This window comes from Bos indicus, chromosome X (assembly GCF_029378745.1).
Source record: "Bos indicus isolate NIAB-ARS_2022 breed Sahiwal x Tharparkar chromosome X, NIAB-ARS_B.indTharparkar_mat_pri_1.0, whole genome shotgun sequence".
Taxonomy (NCBI): Eukaryota; Metazoa; Chordata; class Mammalia; order Artiodactyla; family Bovidae; genus Bos; species Bos indicus.
Window position 1 is genome coordinate 150,292,620 of NC_091789.1, and position 21,137 is coordinate 150,313,756.

Consider the following 21,137-nt stretch of genomic DNA (forward strand, 5'->3'; position numbering starts at 1 on the left):
GAGTAGGACAAAATTCTGGAAGATTGAGTGTCCAGGAAGCCAAGAGTAAGAATGTGAATCCAAAAAAGAAAATACTGCCTGAAATGAAAAATTGTTTCAAGAGAAAATGTAGTTATGAAAGGTCAATGTGACACGGCCCGTGCCAAGAGTTGGTTCTTAAGTGTTAGCCATTCAGTTGTGTCTAACTCTTTGCAACCCTGTGGAGTGTAGCCCGCCAGGCTCCTCTGTCCATGGGATTCTCCAGGCAAGAAGACTGGAGTGGGTTGCCATTTCCTCCTCCAGGGGATCTTCCTGACTCAGAGATCGAACCCCAGTCTCCTGCATTGCAGGCAGATTCTTTACTATCTGAGCCACCAGGAAAGCCCCACAGTTGGTTCTAGGACCTGGAAATACATTCATGGGTTTCAGAGACTTACATAGGTTCTCCTGGACCTTCATAAAAGGAAAATTGCATCATATGTATGAAGAGAGATTCTTTGTCAACTTAAAAATGTCTTTTCCTTGCTGCATGTGGGATCTAGTTCCCTGACCAGGGATGGAACCCAGGCCCCCTGTGTTGGGAGCACAGAGTCTTAGCCACTGGACCACCAGGAAGTCCCTAACAATATCTTTTTAAAAAGTACTCCCTGTCAAGAACCTCCCAGACCCTGGTTAGTTATCACACATGAGGTTAAATGGATTTAAGCTGCTAGGTGACATCACGGATACCAGGTAGATAAAATCTTGAATCTTGGCTGAGATGCACCCAGGTGATAAAAATGCAAACACAGGGTTCATCCTCTGTCCATTCTTCGGGTCGTTGACTTAGCACATGTTTGTCTGCTGCTGTGTTTCAGGGGTCCTGAAGTGTAAGAAGGACAAAGCGTACGAAGGAGGTCAGCTCTGTTCCACGTGCTTCAGTCCCAAGAAGTGGCACGGACAGGAGCTTCAGAAGCTGCGGGATGTCCGCTGTCAGAAGCCTTCGATCGAGTCCCCGCTGAGACAGAACCGGAGCCGGAGTAGTGAGGACGATCAGGACGAAGACGAGGGTGCTGACCATCCCTTCTCCCCAGACGGGTTCCAGTTCCCTGCGTGGAACGTGTCCGTGAACATGAGCGACGAGCACGGAAACACGGTCCACCTGGTCTGTGACATCAAGAAGCCCACCGACGTGTACAGGCTGCACTTGAACCAGACGGACCCCCAGGAAATAGAGATCAATGCCACGGTCGCCTTAGACTTTGAGTGTCCCATGACGCGACAGAACTACGAGAAGCTCTGGAAGCTGATTGCCTACTACAGCGAGGTCCCTGTGAAGCTCCACCGGGAACCGGCACTCGGCAAAGACCCCAGGCTCGGCTACCAGTACAGGCAAGATGCGGACGACGACAGCACGCTGTACTACACAGGCGTCAGGGCCCACGTCCTCGCCGAGCCAGAGTGGGTCACGCAGCCGTCCATAGAGCTGCAGCTCAACCGGCGTCTGAGCTCAGCCAAACTGGTGGTGCTGTCGTATTCGTCTCGGCACGCCCTGGTCATGTCCGCCAAGGACGCGAGGCTGTCTCCTAGCAGAAGCTGGGTTATGATTGAGCCCGGCAGAGCCGTGCAGAGAGCCCAGACTGTCCTGGAGGGGAGCGCCTGCCAACTGAGCTGCAACGTGAGGGCCTCCGAGAGCCCCTCCATCTCCTGGGTGCTCCCGGACGGGTCTGTCGTGAAAGCGCCGATGGAAGACCGTGACGGCAGGTTCTCCGTCCTCACCAGCGGCTGGCTGAAGATCAGGTCGACGCAGCCGTCGGACGCTGGTCTGTACCAGTGCATCGCTCGGGTGAGGGATGAGACAGACCGGATGCTCTACAGGGTCCTGGTACAGCCGCCGGTCATTCAGCCTCCCGACGCATATACAGTAACCATTCAGAAGAACCCAGGGGAGCCTGTGACACTGCCTTGCCAGGCACTGGCTGTACCGGAAGCCCAGATCAGCTGGATCCTTCCAAACAAAAGGATGCTGAACGCAATGGCCAACGCCTCACATGCCTACGTGCTGGCCGACGGCACCCTTTCCATCCCCAAGGTTCAAGGCAGCGACAGTGGTTACTACAGATGTGTGGCTGTCAACCAGCGAGGGTCGGATCATTTTACGGTGGGGGTCCAGGTGAGCAAGAAGGGGTCCCGTGGGTCTCCGAAAAGACGCGGACGCCCGGGAGGCAGGACTCTTTCTGGAGGGCGAGGCGGGATCGTGGAGGATGAAGGCGGATCCGGCATGGGAGATGAAGAGAACACATCGAAGACGGTCCTCCACCCACAGGACCAAGAGGCGTTAATCCGAGCAACGGATGACGCCAGCGGTGGGGGTAAGAAGACCAGGAAAGGGCGCAGAAAGCTGAAACCCTGGAAGCACCCCACCAAGGAGCCGGAGACCAACGTTGCCGAAGGCCGCAGAGTTTTCGAGTCCAGGCGGAGGGTAAACGTGGCCAAGAAGCAGATTAATCCAGAGCGCTGGGCAGATATCTTAGCCAGAGTCCGTGGGAGAAGTCTCCCTAAGGGAACGGAAGGACCGCAGGTCATCACAGTCCGCGCACCTTCACTGATGAGGCAGGAAGTGACTTCACCTCTGCCTGCCGTCGCTCCCGGCTCAGTATCGCCCGTGCAGACCACAAGCAGTTCAGAAGAATCGTCGGGAGATATGTTCGTGTTTGGCGAGGAAGAGCAGGCTTCCAGTGCTGTCTCCTCCCCTAGGACCATTCCGCTCCAACCTGGCCATGACGGAGTCGTTCATAGCGAACCCAGAGTGACAGGCACTCGCTCGGAAGAATTTATTGATGAGGACTCTTCTGAGAAGACCGTGGGTGCAACTCCCACTGAAGTTGACTCCAACCAGACCCCAGCCACGACACTGGCATCTGTACTTTATGAATCTTCTACTCTGCAGACCCTGGAAATGGAACACAAAGAGCCCACTGAGGAAAATGTAGCCACAGACAGCTGGTCCACCCTCCATGTTGGGTCCGTGCCAGAGGCCACATCCCCTGAGGATGAATCTCCGATGGACGCCGTACCTTTGGCTGAGTCTGAGACTGTGACCTACTTTTACCCCGATCTGGGGACAAATTCACAACCAGCTGAGAAGACCGTGAAAGAACAGGCCTCCACACGCTTCACACCAACTCCCGCCTCGTGGGTTGCCGAGGCTAGGACGTCTGAGCCGCTTGAAGACCCCACCTTAGGGGACCCCAGCATCCCAGTTGAAACTCACCTCCAGGAACAGACAGACAGCCCGCAGCTTGTGGAAACTGGTTTAAGCACTCCAGGCCACCCACTGACTCCTGAGGGCATGAAGGAGACTTCTCAGACACTTCAGGAAGAGGGTACGCTAGAGACGCACCCCACAGACTCCAGAAGCATCAAGGGAAATGGGCAAGCCGTACACCTGACCACCCCGCTTGACTCGACACTAGAAGTGGTGAACAGCGTCACTGACTTTCAGCATCCCAGGGAGTCCATGCCTGGCGTTGTGTTTGGCAAGGACATGACCACGGCACCAGTGACCACGCCAGCCCAAAAGGACACTTCACCGTCGGCGCTGACCACTCATCCTTCTCGAAAGAGGCCCAACGGGAGGAGGCGATTCCGACCCCACAAATTCCGACACCGCCATAAACAGACCCCGCATACGACGTTTGCCCCGACAGATGCTTTCTCGCCTCCACCGACCCAAGTCCCCGAAGCGAAGACTCCAAGCCTTCAAGTGGCAAGTTCTCTGGTTCCTACGACCTGGGTTAACAGTGCCGTAGGTACCGCCGGACGCTTGGACACGGAGGAGCATGCCGAATCCGTATCCAGGGGCAGCCCACACAGGAAACAGGGCAAGAAACGCAACAGACACCGATACATCACTTCCACCCTGAGCTCTGCAGCTTCCGTGTCCAAGCCCAGCTTTTCTCCAGAAGATAAGCATAGAATCTCTTTTCCCCTCAGTTCCCAAGCTGCGCTTTCCCCTACGACCGTCTCTTTCACCACTGGAGACCCACGGGAGATAACCGGCATGGGAGCTTATAGCACAGCCAGCATCAGCAAAACATATTCAGCTTCTGACAGATTCCAAGAGACTGTTCCAGTCACACGCGAGCCTGCGTCAGACGGACAGGAAACGAAGAACCATGGTGTCACAGACCTCAGGGACTATCAAACCCACGGTCTGGTCCCTGGAGACTCAGTCACCCATGCGGCATCACCTTCTGTGGCCGAGGTCTCCCCTGCGAGAGGATTTAAGGAGGTGTCTCTGACGTCTCCCTTTCCAAAAACGACAAGCTGGGATCCCCCAGGGGCAACCCAGCTTGGAGTGGAACACACAGACCCACCTGTTACCAGCCCTTCGGAAGCTCTTACAGAATCACCCTCTGTGAGAGAGTCAGCGGATCTAGGTGAGTTTTCGCCTTCAGCGGCGGTCTCTACGCTGTTTCAACCCCAACGTGCGGCTCCTTCAACGACTCTCCCCGTCCTAAAAGTAGAGGCATCCTCGAGTCTGGCGGAAACCACCGTCCGTGATCAGGGAGGCCGTGAAACCACTCACACTACTGTCCGTTCTGAAATCGGACCCCAGAGTTGCGTGTCCACTCCCACCCCACTGGAGGAGCCAGAATCGCCATTCCCACCCACGACTCTGATGTCTTCCACAGAGACCACTGCAGAGCCCACACCACCTCTTCCTTCAGGGACGTCCCCAGCCTGGAAAGCTTCCAAACACCATGTCACCTTCCATTACGTGGGGACCCCAGAAACCAAAGCGCCTTCTGTGAATAACGAAGTAACTCAACATTTATCGAAGGCACACCAGTTATCCACGCCCTCTTCCAAGCAGGACAGATTTACCTTGACTCCAGAGGAGGCATTAAGAAAGGAAGCGTTTGATGGTACAATGAAAAACATGCTTCCCCATGTTCCAGACAGTCCAGATGAGGCTGGGAGGGTCCCGGTTTTCCACCAACCAGCCAGAGTTCCCGCCACACCAATCCCACCGAGAGGAACCATGAGACCCCCGCACACGGTCACACAAAGCCCCTTCAGATACTCGGTCACCTTCCAGCCCCCTCGTCACCTGACCCGCAAACCGGGAGTCACTGCGTACCCGTCGAGGGTTTGGCCAGAGGGCAGGCACGCCACGACTCCGAGATCACCCAGTTATCCGACGACTCCCGTGGTGGTTTTGTGGCCTGGTTCCAAACCTAGCGTTCCTGGTACGGTGACCGGCCAAGGAGCTGACCGATTCCAGGGCAACTCCAGATCGTTTGCAAATAACCACCTGCCCGATCTAAGAAGAGACCCCGTGGGCAAGCTTCCGAATTCAAGAGCGCCTCCTCTTCCCGGTGGAAGATTCCCTTTCTTTATCAACAGGACCCTGTCTTTCCCCCAGTTGGGAGGTACTCCGAAACCTCAGGGACCCAGCTCTCCAGCCCCAGCGTTGAGAGACAGAAAGGTCAACGTAGGTCCCCACACTCGGATCCACTCTCAGAGCATCTTCCACATGGACCTGGGGCCCCCAGCGCCTCCCATCTTGCACCCCCCCAGGACCACAGCACCCCCGTCCATGAACGTACAGACCATCCCCCCGGGCTCCTCCACCCGGAGCTCTGTCCCTTTCACGACGTCTTCCGTCCCACCCTCCAGAAGCTTCCATCACGGCAGCACAAAGCTCTTCTCTGCCGGAGGGCTGCCTGCGTCCAAATTCTGGACGCTCGGGGAAAAGCCACAGATCGTCACCAAATCCCCGCAGTCCGTGACCGTCACCGTGGAGACAGACGTCACGTTCCCCTGTGAGGCCACGGGGAAGCCCAAGCCCTTTGTGACTTGGACCAAGCTGTCCACAGGTAGGGCGTTTACACATCAGGCGTTCCAAGTGGGGCTGGTAGGTGGGGAAGGGGGAGTTCCTTGAGTATAAGAAGTCCACGTAGAAGCAGAGACTGTCAGAAGAGGACAATGGGTAGGTGTGATGGGAAACGACTCCAGACAATCTATCCATGGGTGTATCCCTTTACAGAGACGGGGGAGTGAGAAATGAACAAGGGTGTGAGGTGTTTTTTTTTTTTTTTTTAAAGCAGCCGTGGAAACACGTAGCATTCCCTAGCCGGGACTTAGGGCTTCCCAGGGGCGCTCGGAAGTAAAGAATCTGCCTGCCTTTGCGGGAGACGCGAGTTCCATCCGTAAGTCGGGAAGATCCCCTGGAGAAGGGCATGGCAACCCACTCCAGTATTCTTGCCTGGAGAAACCCACAGACAGAGGAGGCTGGCTGGCTATAGTCCACAAGGTCGCAAAGCATCAGATGTGACTTACTGACTAAATGACGACAAACTGAGGCTTAGAAATGTTCCGCACAGGAACCTCTTGCCTTATCCCTCTGAGATTCAGTGCCGAAGTCATCCGCAAACCACGAGGGGCTTGCAGGAAGGGAGGGGAGTGAGGGGAAGTCCCCTGCATCCTCCCACTGGCTTGGAAGGTCGCTGGAGTTTGGTCTCAGCTCGGCGGGCCTTGGTTTTCTTTGAACCTGGAGCTGTGATTTCAATGAGTCAGCCCCGTCTGCCATCACTGAGCACCCTACACGGGGCGGCTGGAGCAGCCAACTTATTTTCTGACCGTTTGGGAGGTTGGGAGTCCAAGATCCTGGTTACAGCGGGGCTAAGTCCTCCTGAATCCTCTTTAGCGTATCAGCGGCCGTCTTCTCACGTGATCATCTGTCTGTATGTCTGATGTTCCCATCTCCTCTTTTTATCAGAACCCCGGCCGTATGGGATCAGGACACACCCTCATAGACCTCATTTTCTACCTTCATCCCCTCTTTAAAGACCATCTCCAAGCACAGCCACATTCTGAGCTTCTAGGGGTGGGGGTGGGGGTCCCAACTCCAACGTAGGAATTGATGGTGGAAGGACAAAATTCAGCCCATATAACAAGGGTCCGTATGACGCTCTCTACTTGGCAGGCCGGGGTGCTGCAAAGACCGCTTTGCTTCCTCCGAAACGACCCATCTGCTTGGATGTCCAAACAGATTCTAGGTGACATGAGGAATTAAACGTGATGATCGCCCCTCTAGGTCATTGCCGAGCACCAGGCTGAGCTACTTGTGTTATTTAGAAGCTTCCCAGTCACTGTCTGTATTGTACACATGTAGGGTATATATGTCAGTGTTCCTCTCTTGGTTCATCCCACTCCACAAATCTGCGTCTCTTATTTCGGCCCTGCAGTCTCCGTGAACATACCTCCCTTTTCCTCTTTGTCTTTCCATCTCTCTCAAGCACAGCTGTGTCCTTCAGGCTTGGATTCTGTTCAGAAGGTTGGGGTTGTTTTTTTTTTTTTTCCCCCTCCATCTGCCATGTGGATAACCCAGGAAGTGACCGATGCTGTTACACTAGAGACAGCTGTACATTCTCTGCTGATCTCACGCATGTTAGATGTTTTCCAGTCGTGAGAAAAGGCTCTGGACGCAGGCAGATTACTGACATCTTTGAAGGCTCCATGCCGGACGCCAAACGCTTCCCTAATGATTTAATGAGGAATTTGCTGGAGGAAGCGAGTTGGGGACACCGCGGGGTTTTTCGTTCTGAAAGGACTCTGCCTCGGATGGAAGGCGTGTCCCTCCACTGAAGAGACCCCATTTGCATTCATTCTTAGCGTCCTCTGTACCTTGTTCCATCGTAGAGTATCCCTGGACCACACCCCCTCCCGAGACCATCATGTATCTTCCTCTACCTGACTGGGATTCTGCTGCTTAGCACCAGCTTTTCCTTTGGAGAAGGGCACAGCAACCCACTCCAGTATTCTTGCCTGGAGAATCCCCATGGACAGAGGAGCCTGGTGGGATACAGTCCAGGGAGGGTCACAAAGTCGGACACGACTGAGCGACTAACACTTTTCCTAGTTAGCTCCAGTTTTTGTTGTTTTTTTTTTAATTGGAATATAATTGCTTTACATAATGCTGTGTTGGTTTCTGCTATACAATAACGTGAATCAGCTAAAAGTATCCATATATGCGCTCCCTCTTGAGCCTCCCTCCCAGGCCCCATCCCCCTGTCTAGGTCATCAGAGAGCCCCGAGCTGAGCTCCCTGGGCTATACCCCAGCTTCCCTCTGTCTGTTTCACACACGGTCGTGTGTATATTCCAGTGCTGCTTTCCCGACTCACGCTACCTTCTCCTTCCCCCACTGTGTCCACCTGTCCCTCCTCTACATCTGCGCCTGTATTCCTGCCCTGTAGACAGGTTCATCAGGACCGTCTTTCCAGATTCCATATGTAGGCGTTAATAGTACAATATCTGATTTTCTCTTTCTGACCTCCTTCACTCTACCACAGACTCTAGTTTCCTCCGCATCACGGCGACAGACTCAGCTTTGTTCCTTTTCATGGCTGAGTAATATTCCATTGTGTGGGTACCACATGTTATTGCTCCATTCCTCTGTGGATGGACACTGAGGTTGCTTCTGTGTCATGGTTCCTATGAACAGTGCTGCGTGAACACCAGGGTGCATGTGTAACGGCTTCCCTGGTGGCTCGGTTGGTAAAGAATCTGCCTGCAATACGGGAGACCCCAGTTCGATTCCTGGGTTGGGAACGTCCCCTGGAGAAGGAAATGGCAACCCACTCCAGTGTCCTTGCCTGGAGAATCCCATAGACAGAGGAGCCTGGTGGGCTTTACAGTCCATGGGGTTGTAAAGAGCCCCTGGAGAAAGGATAGGCTACCCACTCCAGTATTCTTGGGCTTTCCTGGTGGCTCAGCTGGTAAAGAATCCACCTGCAGTGTGGGAGACCTGGGTTCAATCCCTGGGGTTGAGAAGATCCCCTGGAGAGGGGAAAGGCTACCCACTCCAGTCTTCTGGCCTGGACAATTCTTTGGACTTTATAGTCCACGGGGTCCCAAAGAGTCAGACACCACTGAGTGACTTTCACTTTCTGACTTACTTTACTCTGCATGACAGACTCTAGGTTCATCCATCTCTCTACAAAGGACTCAATTTCGTTCCTTTTCATGGCTGAGTAATATTCCAGTGTGTGTGTGTGTGTGTGTGTGTGTGTGTGTGTGTACCACATCTTCTTTATCCATTCATCTGTCGATGGACACTCAGGTTGCTTCCGTGTCATCACTGTAAACAGAGCAGCAGTGAACGCTGTGGTATGTGTATTTTTTGTTTTTGTTTTGTTATGGTTTTCTCAGGGTATACGCCCAGGAGTGAGATTGCTGTATCGTGTGTTAGTTCTATGTTTCGTTTTTTAAGGAGTCTCCATGCTCTTGTCCATTGTGATTGTATCAGCTTCCATTCACACGAACAGTGCAAGAGGCTTCCCTTCTCTCCACACCCTCTACGGGATTTATCATTTGTCAGTTCAGTTCAGTTTAGTTGCTCAGTCGTGTCCGACTCGTTGCAACCCCATGGACTGCCCCACATTTTGAGTGGGAAAGGAATAGATGGCGTAGTGCTAAGTCGTATTCAAGTCTCTGTGACACCAAACAGCAAACGCAAAAAGACCCACCCCCCAGTACCTCCACAATCGCATGCGTCCTGGAGGGGTGGGTCTTTTGCTCTTTGCTGTGTGGACATAAAGAGGAGAAATCAGTCAATTAAAGGGCTTCGCAGGTGGCTTACTGGTAAAAAACCTACCCGCCAGTGCAGAAGACTCCAGTTCGATTCCTGGGTGGAGAAGATCCCCTGGTGAAGGGCCTGGCAACCCAACTCCAGTATTCTTGCCTGGAGAATCCCACAGACAGAGGAGCCTGGCAGGCTACAGTCCACGGGGTCACAGAGAGTCGGACATGACTGACGCAACTTAGCACACACACACACATGAGAAGATGAGAGCAAGTCCTGGGGATTTGGGGCCTTTTGCTTTTTTTGCTGTTTGGACATGAAGAGGAGAATCAGATTAAAGGGTTTCCCCGATGGCTCAGTGGGAATGAACACAGCTGCCACTGCAGGAGACTCAGGTTCAATCCCTACATCTGGAAAATCCCCCGGAGGAAGGAAATGGCAACCCTCTCCAGTGTTCCTGCCTGGAAGAATCCCACGCACCGAGGAACCTGGCGGGCTACAGTCCTGTGGGGGGGGGGGGGGGCGTCGCAAAGGGTTGGACACGACTTAGCACCTGGGCAGCTGCAACGCACAGATCCATTAACTAATAATCTTTATTCCATCCTTGTGGAAAGGGCTCGGTGTGCATCGCACCTGATGGCAGGTGTCTTTTGAGTTCCAGGTGCTCTGATGACCCCCAACACCAGACTGCAGCGGTTCGAGGTCCTGAAGAACGGCACGTTCGTCATCCGGAGCGTCCAGGTGCAGGACCGCGGGCAGTACGTGTGTACGGCCAAAAACCTGCACGGCGCCGACCGCATGGTGGTCCTCCTGGCGGTCACGGCGCAGCAGCCCCAGATCCTGGCCTCCCACTACAAGGATGTCACCGTCTACCTGGGCGACACCATCGCCATGGAGTGTCTGGCCAAGGGGACCCCGGTGCCGCAGATCTCCTGGGTCTTCCCCGACGGGCGCGTGTGGCAGACGGTGTCCCCCGTGGAGGGCAGGGTCACGCTGCACGAGAACCGGACGCTGAGCATCAAGGAGGCGTCCTTCCAAGACAGGGGCGTCTACAAGTGCGTGGCGAGCAACGCGGCGGGCGCCGACAGCCTGGCCATCCGCCTGCACGTAGCGGCCCTGCCCCCGGTCATCCACCAGGAGAAGGCGGAGAACATCTCGCTGCCGCCCGGCCTCAGCATCCACATCCACTGCACGGCCCGCGCCGCGCCCCTGCCCAGCGTGCGCTGGGTGCTCCGCGACGGCACCCAGATCCGCCCCTCGCAGTTCGTCCACGGCAACCTCTTCGTCTTCCCCAACGGGACCCTCTACATCCGCAACTTGGCGCCCCAGGACAGCGGGCGCTATGAGTGCGTGGCCGCCAACCTGGTGGGCTCGGCACGCCGGACCGTGCAGCTCACGGTACAGCGTGCGGCCGCCAACGCGCGCATCACCGGCACCTCCCCGCAGAGGACCGACGTCCGCTACGGGGGGACCCTCCGCCTGGACTGCAGCGCCTCCGGGGACCCCTGGCCGCGCATCGTCTGGAGGCTGCCGTCCAAGCGGATGATCGACGCGCTTTTCAGGTACGTACGTACGGGGGCGCTCCAGACTCGCCATCATTCCCCCGGCACCTCCACGAGCTCCCGGGGACACCTCCGCGTGCCTCCGCGGGCACTTACCTGCACCTCCCCTTGGAGTTTTCTTCTTGGGGCACCTCCCTCCGTCTCCCGTTGAAATTTTGTTGTTCAGTCGCTCAGTCGTCTCCGACTCTTTGCGACCCCATGGACCATAGCACTCCAGGCCTCCCTGTCCATCACCAACTCCCGGAGTTTACTCAAACTCATGTCCATCGAGTCTGTGATGCCATCCAACCATCTCATCCTCTGTCGTCCCCTTCTCCTCCCGCCTTCAGTCTTTCCCAGCATCAGGGTCTTTTCCAATGATTGGGATCTGGGGAGACACCTTTTTGTGGGGTCGGTACAGGCAAGGGAATGAATGGGCTTCCCTGGTAGCTCAATTGGTGAAAAATCCACCTGCAATACAGGAGAGACCCTGATTCAATTCCTGGGTGGGGAAGATCCACTGGAGAAGGGATAGGCTACCCACTCCAGTATTCTTGTGCTTCCCTGGTGGCTCAGATGGTAAAGAGTCCATCTGCAATGCAGGGGACCTGGGTTCGATCCCCTAGGTCGGGCAGATACCCTAGAAGGGTGTGACAACCCAGTTCAGCGTTCTTGCCTGGAGAATCCCACAGACGGAAGAGCTTGGCAGGTTTCAGTCCATGGGGTTGCAGAGTTGGATAAAACTGAGCGACTCAACAGCAACAACACAGGAATAGATAAAAACCGTTTGCCTTCTTTTTCTATAATCGGATTTCAACAAAGCACATAGAAGCTCCAGATGTTATGTTAAAATGTATCAGCAGCAGAAGGAAAGGAGGGGAAAAGGAAAATTGAAAGGCATGGTGACAGCACACAGGTCGCACGTTTGGAATTCTTAAAGTTCATTTCAGCTGCAAGGAAATGCACCTTGCCTTGTTGCCCTGTCTTCGAGCCCCAGATGTATGAATCTCGAGCAACGGGTCTCAACCAAGGGGGATTTTGTCTCCAGGGGACTCTGGGCAATTTTGGGAGACATTTTTGGTTGATGTGACTTCAGGAGTGGGGGAACGGGGCTCCCGGCACGTGGTGGGTGGAGACCAGGGCTGCTGCTCCACACCCTGTGGTACCCAGGATGCCCCACATCAGAGAGTCGTCCAGTCCAGGTGTCAGTAGGGCTAAGGCTGAGAAACCCTCAGCTAGCACCAGAGACTTTCTAATTATCTATCTATCCATCCATCCATGCATACATACATCTATCCATCTATCCATCCATCCATCCATCCATCCATCCATCTATTCACCCATCCATCCATCTACCCATCCATCCATCCATACATACATACATCTATCCATCTATCCATACATACATAAATCCATCTACCCATCCATCCATACATATATCCGTCTATCCATACATACATACATCTATCCATACATATATCCATACATATATACATCTATCTCTCCACCCATCCATCCATCCATCTCTCCATCCATCCATCTATCCACCCATCCATCCATCCAAACATACATGTGTCTATCCATCCATTCATCCATCCATCCATCATCCATGCATCCATCCACCCATCCATCATCCATCCATCCATACATACATCTATCAATCTATGCATACATACATACATCTATCCATCCATCCATCATCCATCCCTCCATCCATCCATCTCTCCACCCACCCATCCATCCATCTACCCATCCATCCATCCATCTATCTATCCACACATACATCTATCCATCTATACATACATACATACATATATCCATGCATCCATCTACCCATCTATACATACATACATACATCTATCTATCCATCCATTTTCTGTTTATCCGTCCATCCATCCATCCATCTACCCATCCATCCCTCCATACATACGTCTATGTATCCATACATTCACGTATCTATCCATCTACCCATGCATACATATATCCATCCATCCATCCATATGTGTGTCTATCCATCCATCCATCCAAATGTCTGTCTACCCATCCATCTATCCATCCATCCATCTATCTATCTATAGCTGTGGTTCTCAACCAGGGATGAGGAGGCCCTCAGGGGACATTTGACAATATCCAGAGACATTTCTGGTTGTCACAACTTGGTGGGGGGTGCTCCTGGACCTGGTGAGTGGAGACCAGGGATGCTCCTCCACATCCCACAGTGCAGAGGACGCCCCACATCAGAGAGTGGGGAGAAACCCAGGCTGAGAAACCCTGACCTAGCTTAAGTGGCTGTCTAATTATCTATTCATCTGTCCATCCAACCATGCATACATCTATCTATCTGTCCATCAATGCATACATACATACATCTATGCATTCATCCATCCATGCATCTGTCTATCCATCCATACATGCATACATCTATCCACCCATTATCTATCCATCCATCTATCCATCCCTCCATCCATCATCCATCCCTCCATCTATCCATCCATCCATCCATCTATCCATCTATCCATCTATCTATCTATAGCTATGGTTCTCAACCAGGGATGACAAGGCCCTCAGGGGACATCTGACAATATACAGAGACATTTCTGGTTGCCACAACTTGGCGGGGGGTGCTCCTGGACCCATTGAGTGGAGACCAGGGCTGCTCCTCCACACCCCACAGTGCAGAGGATGCCCCACATCAGAGAGTGGGGAGAAACCCAGGCTGAGAAACCCTGACCTAGCTTAAGTGGCTGTCTAATTATCTATTCATCCATCCCTCTATCCATCCAACCATGCATACATCTATCTATTTGTCCATCCATGCATACATACATACATATATGCATCCATCCATCCATGCATCCGTCTATCCATACATACATGCATACATCTATCCATCCGTCTATCCATCCATCCCTCCATCCCTCCATCTATCCATCCATCCATCCATCTGTCTATTTATCCATCCATCCATCTATTCATCTGTCAATCTACCCATCCATCAATCTATCTACCCATCTATCCATCTATCCATCCATCCATCATCCATCCCTCCTTCCATCCATCTATCTATTCATCCATGCATCCATGCATCCATGCTACTGTTTAATTAGTATAGATCAGGAGAGCTGCCCCAAACCCCACCGTGGACAGTCATCCAGCCCCTGATAGTAGTGCTGAAGCTGCAAAATCCTGGGCTGCTGCTGCTGCTGCTAAGTCCCTTCAGTTGTGTCCAACTCTGTGAGACCTCATAGATGGCAGCCCACCAGGCTCCCCAGTCCCTGGGATTCTGTAGGCAAGAACACTGGAGTGGGTTGCCATTTCCTTCTCCAATGCAGGAAAATGAACAGTGAAAGTGAAGTCACTCAGTCGTGTCGGACCTCAGCTACCCTATGGACTGCAGCCTTCCAAGCTCCTCCGTCCATGGGATTTTCCAGGCAAGAGTACTGGAGTGGGGTGCCATTGCCTTCTCGAAATCCTGGGCTGGTTCCTCCCAAAGCCACCGTCTCTTTATTCAGTGTTTCAAGCTGCAGAGGAGAGAGACAGTGGTTGGCAGCAGGGAGGCAAAGCCACACCCATGACACCATGTTGAAACCCCCCACTTCCCCGGCTCTTCAGCCTCCAGAGCTGGGCAGCTCGGTGTGGGTTCCTCTCTGGGGACAGGACCAAAAAAAACAGCGTCCAGGGTTCTGCGCAGCCACCCAGTCTCCTTCCAGTGCAGGAAAAGGTTGCTGTCGCATCCTCCCAGCCTGTGTATTTTAACTTCAGGCGGCTGGGTGGTACCTCGCGAACTTTTGCACAGTCGATCCGGAATACCACGTACCCAGTTTTCCCAGAATATCTTCCAGCTGGGCCGGTGTCCTGCCACGCGGAGGCCTGTTTTCCATTGACGTTGGCAAGGCTGAGGCAAGTGTTGAACGGACGCTGAGATGAAGGATGGTCATTCCAGCGTCGACGGGGGCCGTCCTACAGCTTCTGGCTGTAAATCATAAACGGCGGTCTCTGTAGCTTCGTTATTCCTAGCTTCTGGCTAATTACCTTCTCAGAAAAAAAGTGTCATTAAACAGCCCATGGGAGTTTTATAAAAGAGCGGGCTCTCTGCCCTGCCTACATGCTGGGATTGTTTAAAAAACACAGCTATTGGACTTTGGCGTCTTGAAGCCAAGTCTCCCGTGCGGTGGAGCCAGGCGCCTTTTTCAGGCTTGCCCTGGTGATTCTGATTGTGACCAAGGCTAGGATTTGCTGCCATAGGTATTTCTAAATGTTTTTCAGACGTGTGCTACTGTATACGTTTCTGGAGTCCGACCCCAAGACACATTAAAACATCTTTGTCTTCTCCCCTGCCATCCAGTGACCGACGAATTCACGTAGACCTGACTCTCTTTCTCACGGCCAGCAAAACAGTGTTTTTAGTCCTTGTCAATAGGTGCTTATGGCTCAGTTGGTAAAGAATCTCTCTGCAGTGCAGAAGACCTGGGTTCAGTTCCTGGGTCGGGAAGATCCCCTGGAGAAGGGGCATGGCAACCCACTCCAGTCTTGCCTGAGGAATCCCAAGGACAGAGGAGCCTGGCGGGGCTACAGTCCATGGGGGTGGCAAAGAGTCAGACACGACTTAGTGACTAAACCACCACACTAGGTGCTTTGATGAACAATAATCAGGTGACTCAGTGGTTAAGAATCTGCCTGCCAATGCAGGAGATGAGGGTTCGATCCCTGGGTCAGGAGGATCCCCTGGAGAGGGAAATGGCAACCCGCTCCAGTATTCTTGCCTGGAGAATCCCATGGAGAGAGGGGCCTGGTGGGCTACAGTCCATGGTGTCTCTAAGGAGTCAGCCATGACTTAACAACAGCAGCAATGACGTTATCAGGTTGAATTCCATCACAGGCATTTTTTTTTTTAAATTAACCATTCCATACATGCTATGAGATGATGCAGTGTACAGGAAATATTTAGGGATGAATGTTCAAGTTCCCCCTACAGAAGCCAGAATGGTCATTTATAAGTAATTGAGATGTTGGACACTTTTAAAGTAGCAACTTCCCAAATGTCTTAACCCGTTATTCAAAGCATTAGCTTTGCACTGCTGGAGGAGATGCCAATATATATTTATAAAAATGTCCTGTACCTAGGGTAGGTATTTCTTTCTTTCTGTGTTACCCCTTTATGCTGAAAACCTTTTTTTCTTATATAACTCAGCAGCATGTGAATATAGGTCTACTGCATGGGGAAATGGCATGTCAGCATAGGGGAGTTCGAGCTGGTGAGGGTCTGTAAGCTTTAGTGGAGACGGAAATGGCAACCCACTCCAGTATTCTTGTCTGGAAAACCCCATGGACAGAGGAGCCTAGCAGGCTACAGTCTTTGGGGGTTGCAAATAGTCAGACACGACTGAACCACTGAGCACGTTGACATTGACACATTCTAGAGAAGAAACTGGTAGATCAACAGCACCAAGTTCTGAAGCATCCTACCTTAGCGTTGAAACTCTTCAGATCACCACACCTCCGTGATCCTCGGTGTCGCCGCTTGCTTCCTGTTTGCCTCACAGTTCAGTCCAGCAGCATGAGAACTGTCAAGGGTAGAAATCGTCCATAAAGTGCTTTCTTTAGGAAAAATTTCACCTCTTCCTAAGGTTAATGCATATTCATTCTGTCTGTGACTGTAGCATTTGATCTGATTTTATCATTACCCTAAGCACCGCACTGGCCAGCATGCAAATATTTGATCCATACATACACCCCCACACTAACAGGCTTGATGTCATAGGCTGCATTTCACATCTTTGAATCCGTGGCCGGGCCAGCCAGAGGGCAGGCTCCACCGGGAAGTTCTTATTCATGGTAAATTAATTGCTTCTGTGTTTGGGTACTGTCCCCTCTCGGCTGTAAAAACCATCTGACGTTTTGAGTGGCAGCCTTGTGTACTGGTGGAGTTTCTCTGGTGACTCAGCAGTAGAGAATCCGCCTTCCAGTGCAGGAGATGCGAGTTGGATCCCTGGGTGGGGAAGATCCCCTGGAGAAAGGGCATGGCAACCCATTCGAGTGTTCTTACCTGGAGAATCCCATGGAGTAGGCGACTCAGTGGTAAAGAATCCGCCTGTGATGCAGGAGAGGTGGGTTCGATTTCCAGGTGGGGAAGATCCCCTGGAGAAGGGGCATGGCAACCCCCTCCAGTCTTCTTGCCTGGAGAATCCCATGGACAGAGGAGCCTGGCAGGCAACAGTCCACAGGTCACGACACGACTTAGTGACTATAAACAACCAACCTGAGCACCGGTAGTTCTCAGAACCCCAAGTTTCTGTCTGGCTTTGGTGCTCTCAAGCCAGGTGAGAGAGAGCGTTTGGGAGACTGACTTTCTTCCTCCTTTTCTTCTTCCCCTGTCAGCTTCGACACGAGGATCAAGGCATTCGCCAACGGGACGCTGGTGGTGAAGTCCGTCACCGACAAAGACGCAGGGGATTACCTGTGCGTCGCCCGGAACAAGGTGGGTGACGACTTCGTGGCGCTCAAGGTGAATGTGGTCATGAAAGCCGCCAAGATCCAGCACAAAGAAGCCAACGACCACCGGGTCCTGTACGGGGGCGATCTCAAGGTGGACTGCCTGGCCACGGGGCTCCCCAACCCCGAGATCTCCTGGAGCCTCCCGGACGGGAGCCTGGTCAACTCCTTCATGCAGGCGGACGACAGCGGCGGGCGGGCCAAGCGTTACGTGGTGTTCCACAACGGGACGCTCTACTTCAACGAGGTGGGCCCGCGGGAGGAAGGAGACTACACGTGCTTTGCGGAAAACCAGGTCGGCAAGGACGAGATGCGCGTGCGAGTCAAGGTGGTTAGCGAGCCGGCCGCCATCCGCAATAAGACCTACTCGGTGATACACGTGCCCTACGGGGACGTGGTCACCGTGGCCTGCGAGGCTCAAGGGGAGCCCACGCCCAGGGTCACCTGGCTGTCTCCCACCCACCGGCTCATCCCCGCCTCATCCGACAAGTACCAGGTCTACCAAGACGGCACGCTCCTCATCCAGAAGGCCCAGCGCTCGGACAGCGGCAACTACACATGCGTGGTCAGGAACAGCGCCGGCGAGGACCGGAAGACCGTCTGGATCCACGTCCACGTGCAGCCGCCCACCATCAACGGCTACCCCGAGGCCATCACCACGGTGCGGGAGGTGGCCCCTGGCGGGAGCCGCAAGCTCATCGACTGCCGGGCGGAAGGCGTGCCCGCGCCGCGGGTGCTCTGGGCCTTCCCTGAGGGCGTGGTCCTGCCCGCCCCCTACTATGGAAACCGCATCACCATCCATCGCAACGGAACCCTGGACATCAAGAGCCTGCGGATGAGCGACTCGGTGCAGCTGGCGTGCATCGGGCGCAATGAGGGCGGGGAGGCCCGCCTGGTGGTCCAGCTTACCGTCCTGGAGCCCCTGGAGAAGCCCGTCTTCCACGACCCGGTCAGCGAGAAGATCACGGCCATGGCTGGCCACACCATCAGCCTCAACTGCTCGGCCGCGGGCACCCCGACGCCCACGCTGCTGTGGGTCCTGCCCAACGGGACAGAGCTGCGGAGCGGCCAGCGGCTGCACAGGTTCTTCCACAAGGGGGATGGCCGGCTGCACATCAGCGGCCTCTCGTCCGAGGACGCTGGTGCCTACCGCTGCGTGGCCAGCAACTCGGCGGGCCACACGGAGAGGCTGGTGTCCCTGAAGGTGGGGCTGAAGCCCGAGACGAACAAGCGCTACAACAACCTGGTCAGCATAGTCAACGGGGAGACCCTGCGGCTGCCCTGTGTACCCCCGGGTGCCCGGGGGATGCGCCTGTCCTGGACGCTGCCCAGCGGTGTGGTCCTGGACGGCCCCCAGGTGCGGGGACGCTTCGCCCTCTGGGAGAACGGCACCCTCACCGTGCGGGATGCGTCAGTCTTCGACCGGGGCACCTACATGTGCAATGCGGACGGTGAACACGGCCCTTCCGTCGTGAGCATCCCGGTGATCGTCATCGCCTATCCTCCGCGGATCACCAGCGAGCCCACACCAGTCATCTACGCCCGCCCCGGCAGCATCGTGAAGATGAACTGCATGGCCATGGGCATCCCCAAAGCCGAGATAAGCTGGGAGCTGCCCGACAAGTCGCATCTCACCGCGGGGACTCAGCCGCGTGTCTATGGCAACAGATTCCTGCACCCGCAGGGATCCCTAACCGTCCAACAGGCCACCCAGAGAGACGCGGGCTTCTACAAATGCACTGCAAAAAACCTCCTGGGCAGCGACTCTAAGACCACCTACGTCCACATCTACTGAAACGCCAAACCCGGCGGCAAGGACTCCACTTATGTCGCTCGAAAGGGAAAGTCATTCAGTTGTGTGGGACTCTCTGCGACCCACACCCCTGGACTGTAGCCTGCCAGGCTCCTCTGTCCATGGGCTTCTCCAGGCGAGAATACTGGAGTGGGTTGCGATCGCTTAGGAAGTTAAAATGAAGCCTGCTTTGAGGGTCACAGCTGGGGCCAGAAGGTCAGAGCTCGAAAAGGGTTCGTCTCGGGCCACAGTGGCATGCCAGGAAAGACTGAAGGCTGAAGGAGAAGAGGGTGACAGAGGATGAGATGGTTGGATGGCATCACAGACTCAATGGACGTGAGTTTGAGCAAACTCTGGGGAGACGGTGAAGGACAGGGGAGGCCTGGCGTGCTGCAGTCCATGGGGTCGCAGAGAGTCGGACACAACTGAGCGGCTGAACAGCAAACAGTGGCTGCCCCTCTCCAGGTTGGTGGGTTTCAGGCTCACATTGACCTTGACCCACGCTTGACGATGAGAGGAAACAACCGCAAACGCTGTAAGGAGGTATCTGCCGCTATGAGGGGACTTTGTGACATGTTTACAGAATGCCAAGCACTCTGGTCTTGCTTTTCACGACACTTGGGTGCAGATCTCAACTTCTGAGTTGCTGGTACCACCCTGCCGCTTGAACGAGCGTCTGTAGAATCCCTAAGAAGCACTCACTGCAAATAAATCATAGAGATTCACCGTGCCTTGCTACCCGCCTGCAAAATTCGTTCCCTAGTTAACCTGCTGCAGTTTCAACATGATAGAACCTTCTAGAATGAGTATCCATCTTTCCGTTATTTCAACATTCCGCTTTGCCCAACAAAGGCTGAGAACCACAATGATTGAATTTCTTTTCCCCCCACGTACAAGTGTCATACAATACATCTCGTTTTATAAGAATGCTTTCTTCCTGGAACTCACTTTTTATATAGTGTTTTATATATATATATATATTTTTTTTTTCTTTCTAATCAGACGATGAGAGTAGAAAGCAAAAGACGTACTTTCTGTCTCATTAAAAATAATAAATTATTGGTCTTTACAAGACTTGGATACATTAGAGCAGGCATGGAAATTCAATTGAAGCAAGTTTCCTCCTCAACTTCCTTCAAATTTGTGAACCAAGAAGATATTACTGTTCCCGGGGATCCTATGGTGGGGGGAGGAGAGTGACATACTGAATTTCCTTGTTTATAATAAAGTTTATCCCATGAAAGTTGCAGGGAGATGAGAGGAAATGGAGCAGAAAGCAAAGTTGTGACCCCAGAGAATAAACCCACTGCCTTGTGGACAAGCCCAGAAATCGCTTTCTTCCTATCCATTTGTATCCACTGAAAGTTGATCTGTGATTTCCATGACTGCTTTACTGTATTTTTAAGGTCCATATAATGTACATTGGATAATAAAATAATATTTTCCAAAGAGCCAAGCAGTCATGACAGCGATATTTTTCAAGGGCAAAAGCACATGAGTTGCATTTGAGTTTTACATTAGACTGGTTGATTTAACTTCCCTGGTGATCCAGTGGTTAAGACTCTGAAGATCCCACATGCCTCAGGGCCAAAAAACCGAAACCTAAAATGGAAGTAGAATTGTAAGAAATTCAATAAAGACTTTAAAAATGGTGGGCCACGTCAAAAAAAAAAACAACTTAATAAATCAGATTGGTTAACAATTGCTTTTATCTACCACACTGGAATTACTCCATTCTCTGCAACCCTTTTTATTACAAAG

At 53.2% G+C, this 21,137-nt stretch overlaps 1 protein-coding gene across 2 annotated transcripts in view; it reads left to right on the forward strand.

Annotated features, from left to right (window-relative positions):
* MXRA5 (matrix remodeling associated 5) overlaps positions 1–20,827 on the forward strand; it is a 29,903-nt gene extending 9,076 nt beyond the window's left edge. The window contains exons 5-7 of one of the 2 annotated variants that reach the window (XM_070785437.1): positions 837–5,843; positions 10,207–11,113; positions 17,471–20,827. In XM_070785437.1, coding sequence (XP_070641538.1) covers positions 837–5,843; positions 10,207–11,113; positions 17,471–19,379 — 7,823 coding nt within the window. In that variant the 3' untranslated portion in view covers positions 19,380–20,827. The remainder of the gene's footprint in view (positions 1–836; positions 5,844–10,206; positions 11,114–17,470) is intronic. The other variant, XM_019955922.2, reaches the window with a different exon arrangement.
* The last annotated feature ends 310 nt before the right edge of the window (positions 20,828–21,137 follow it).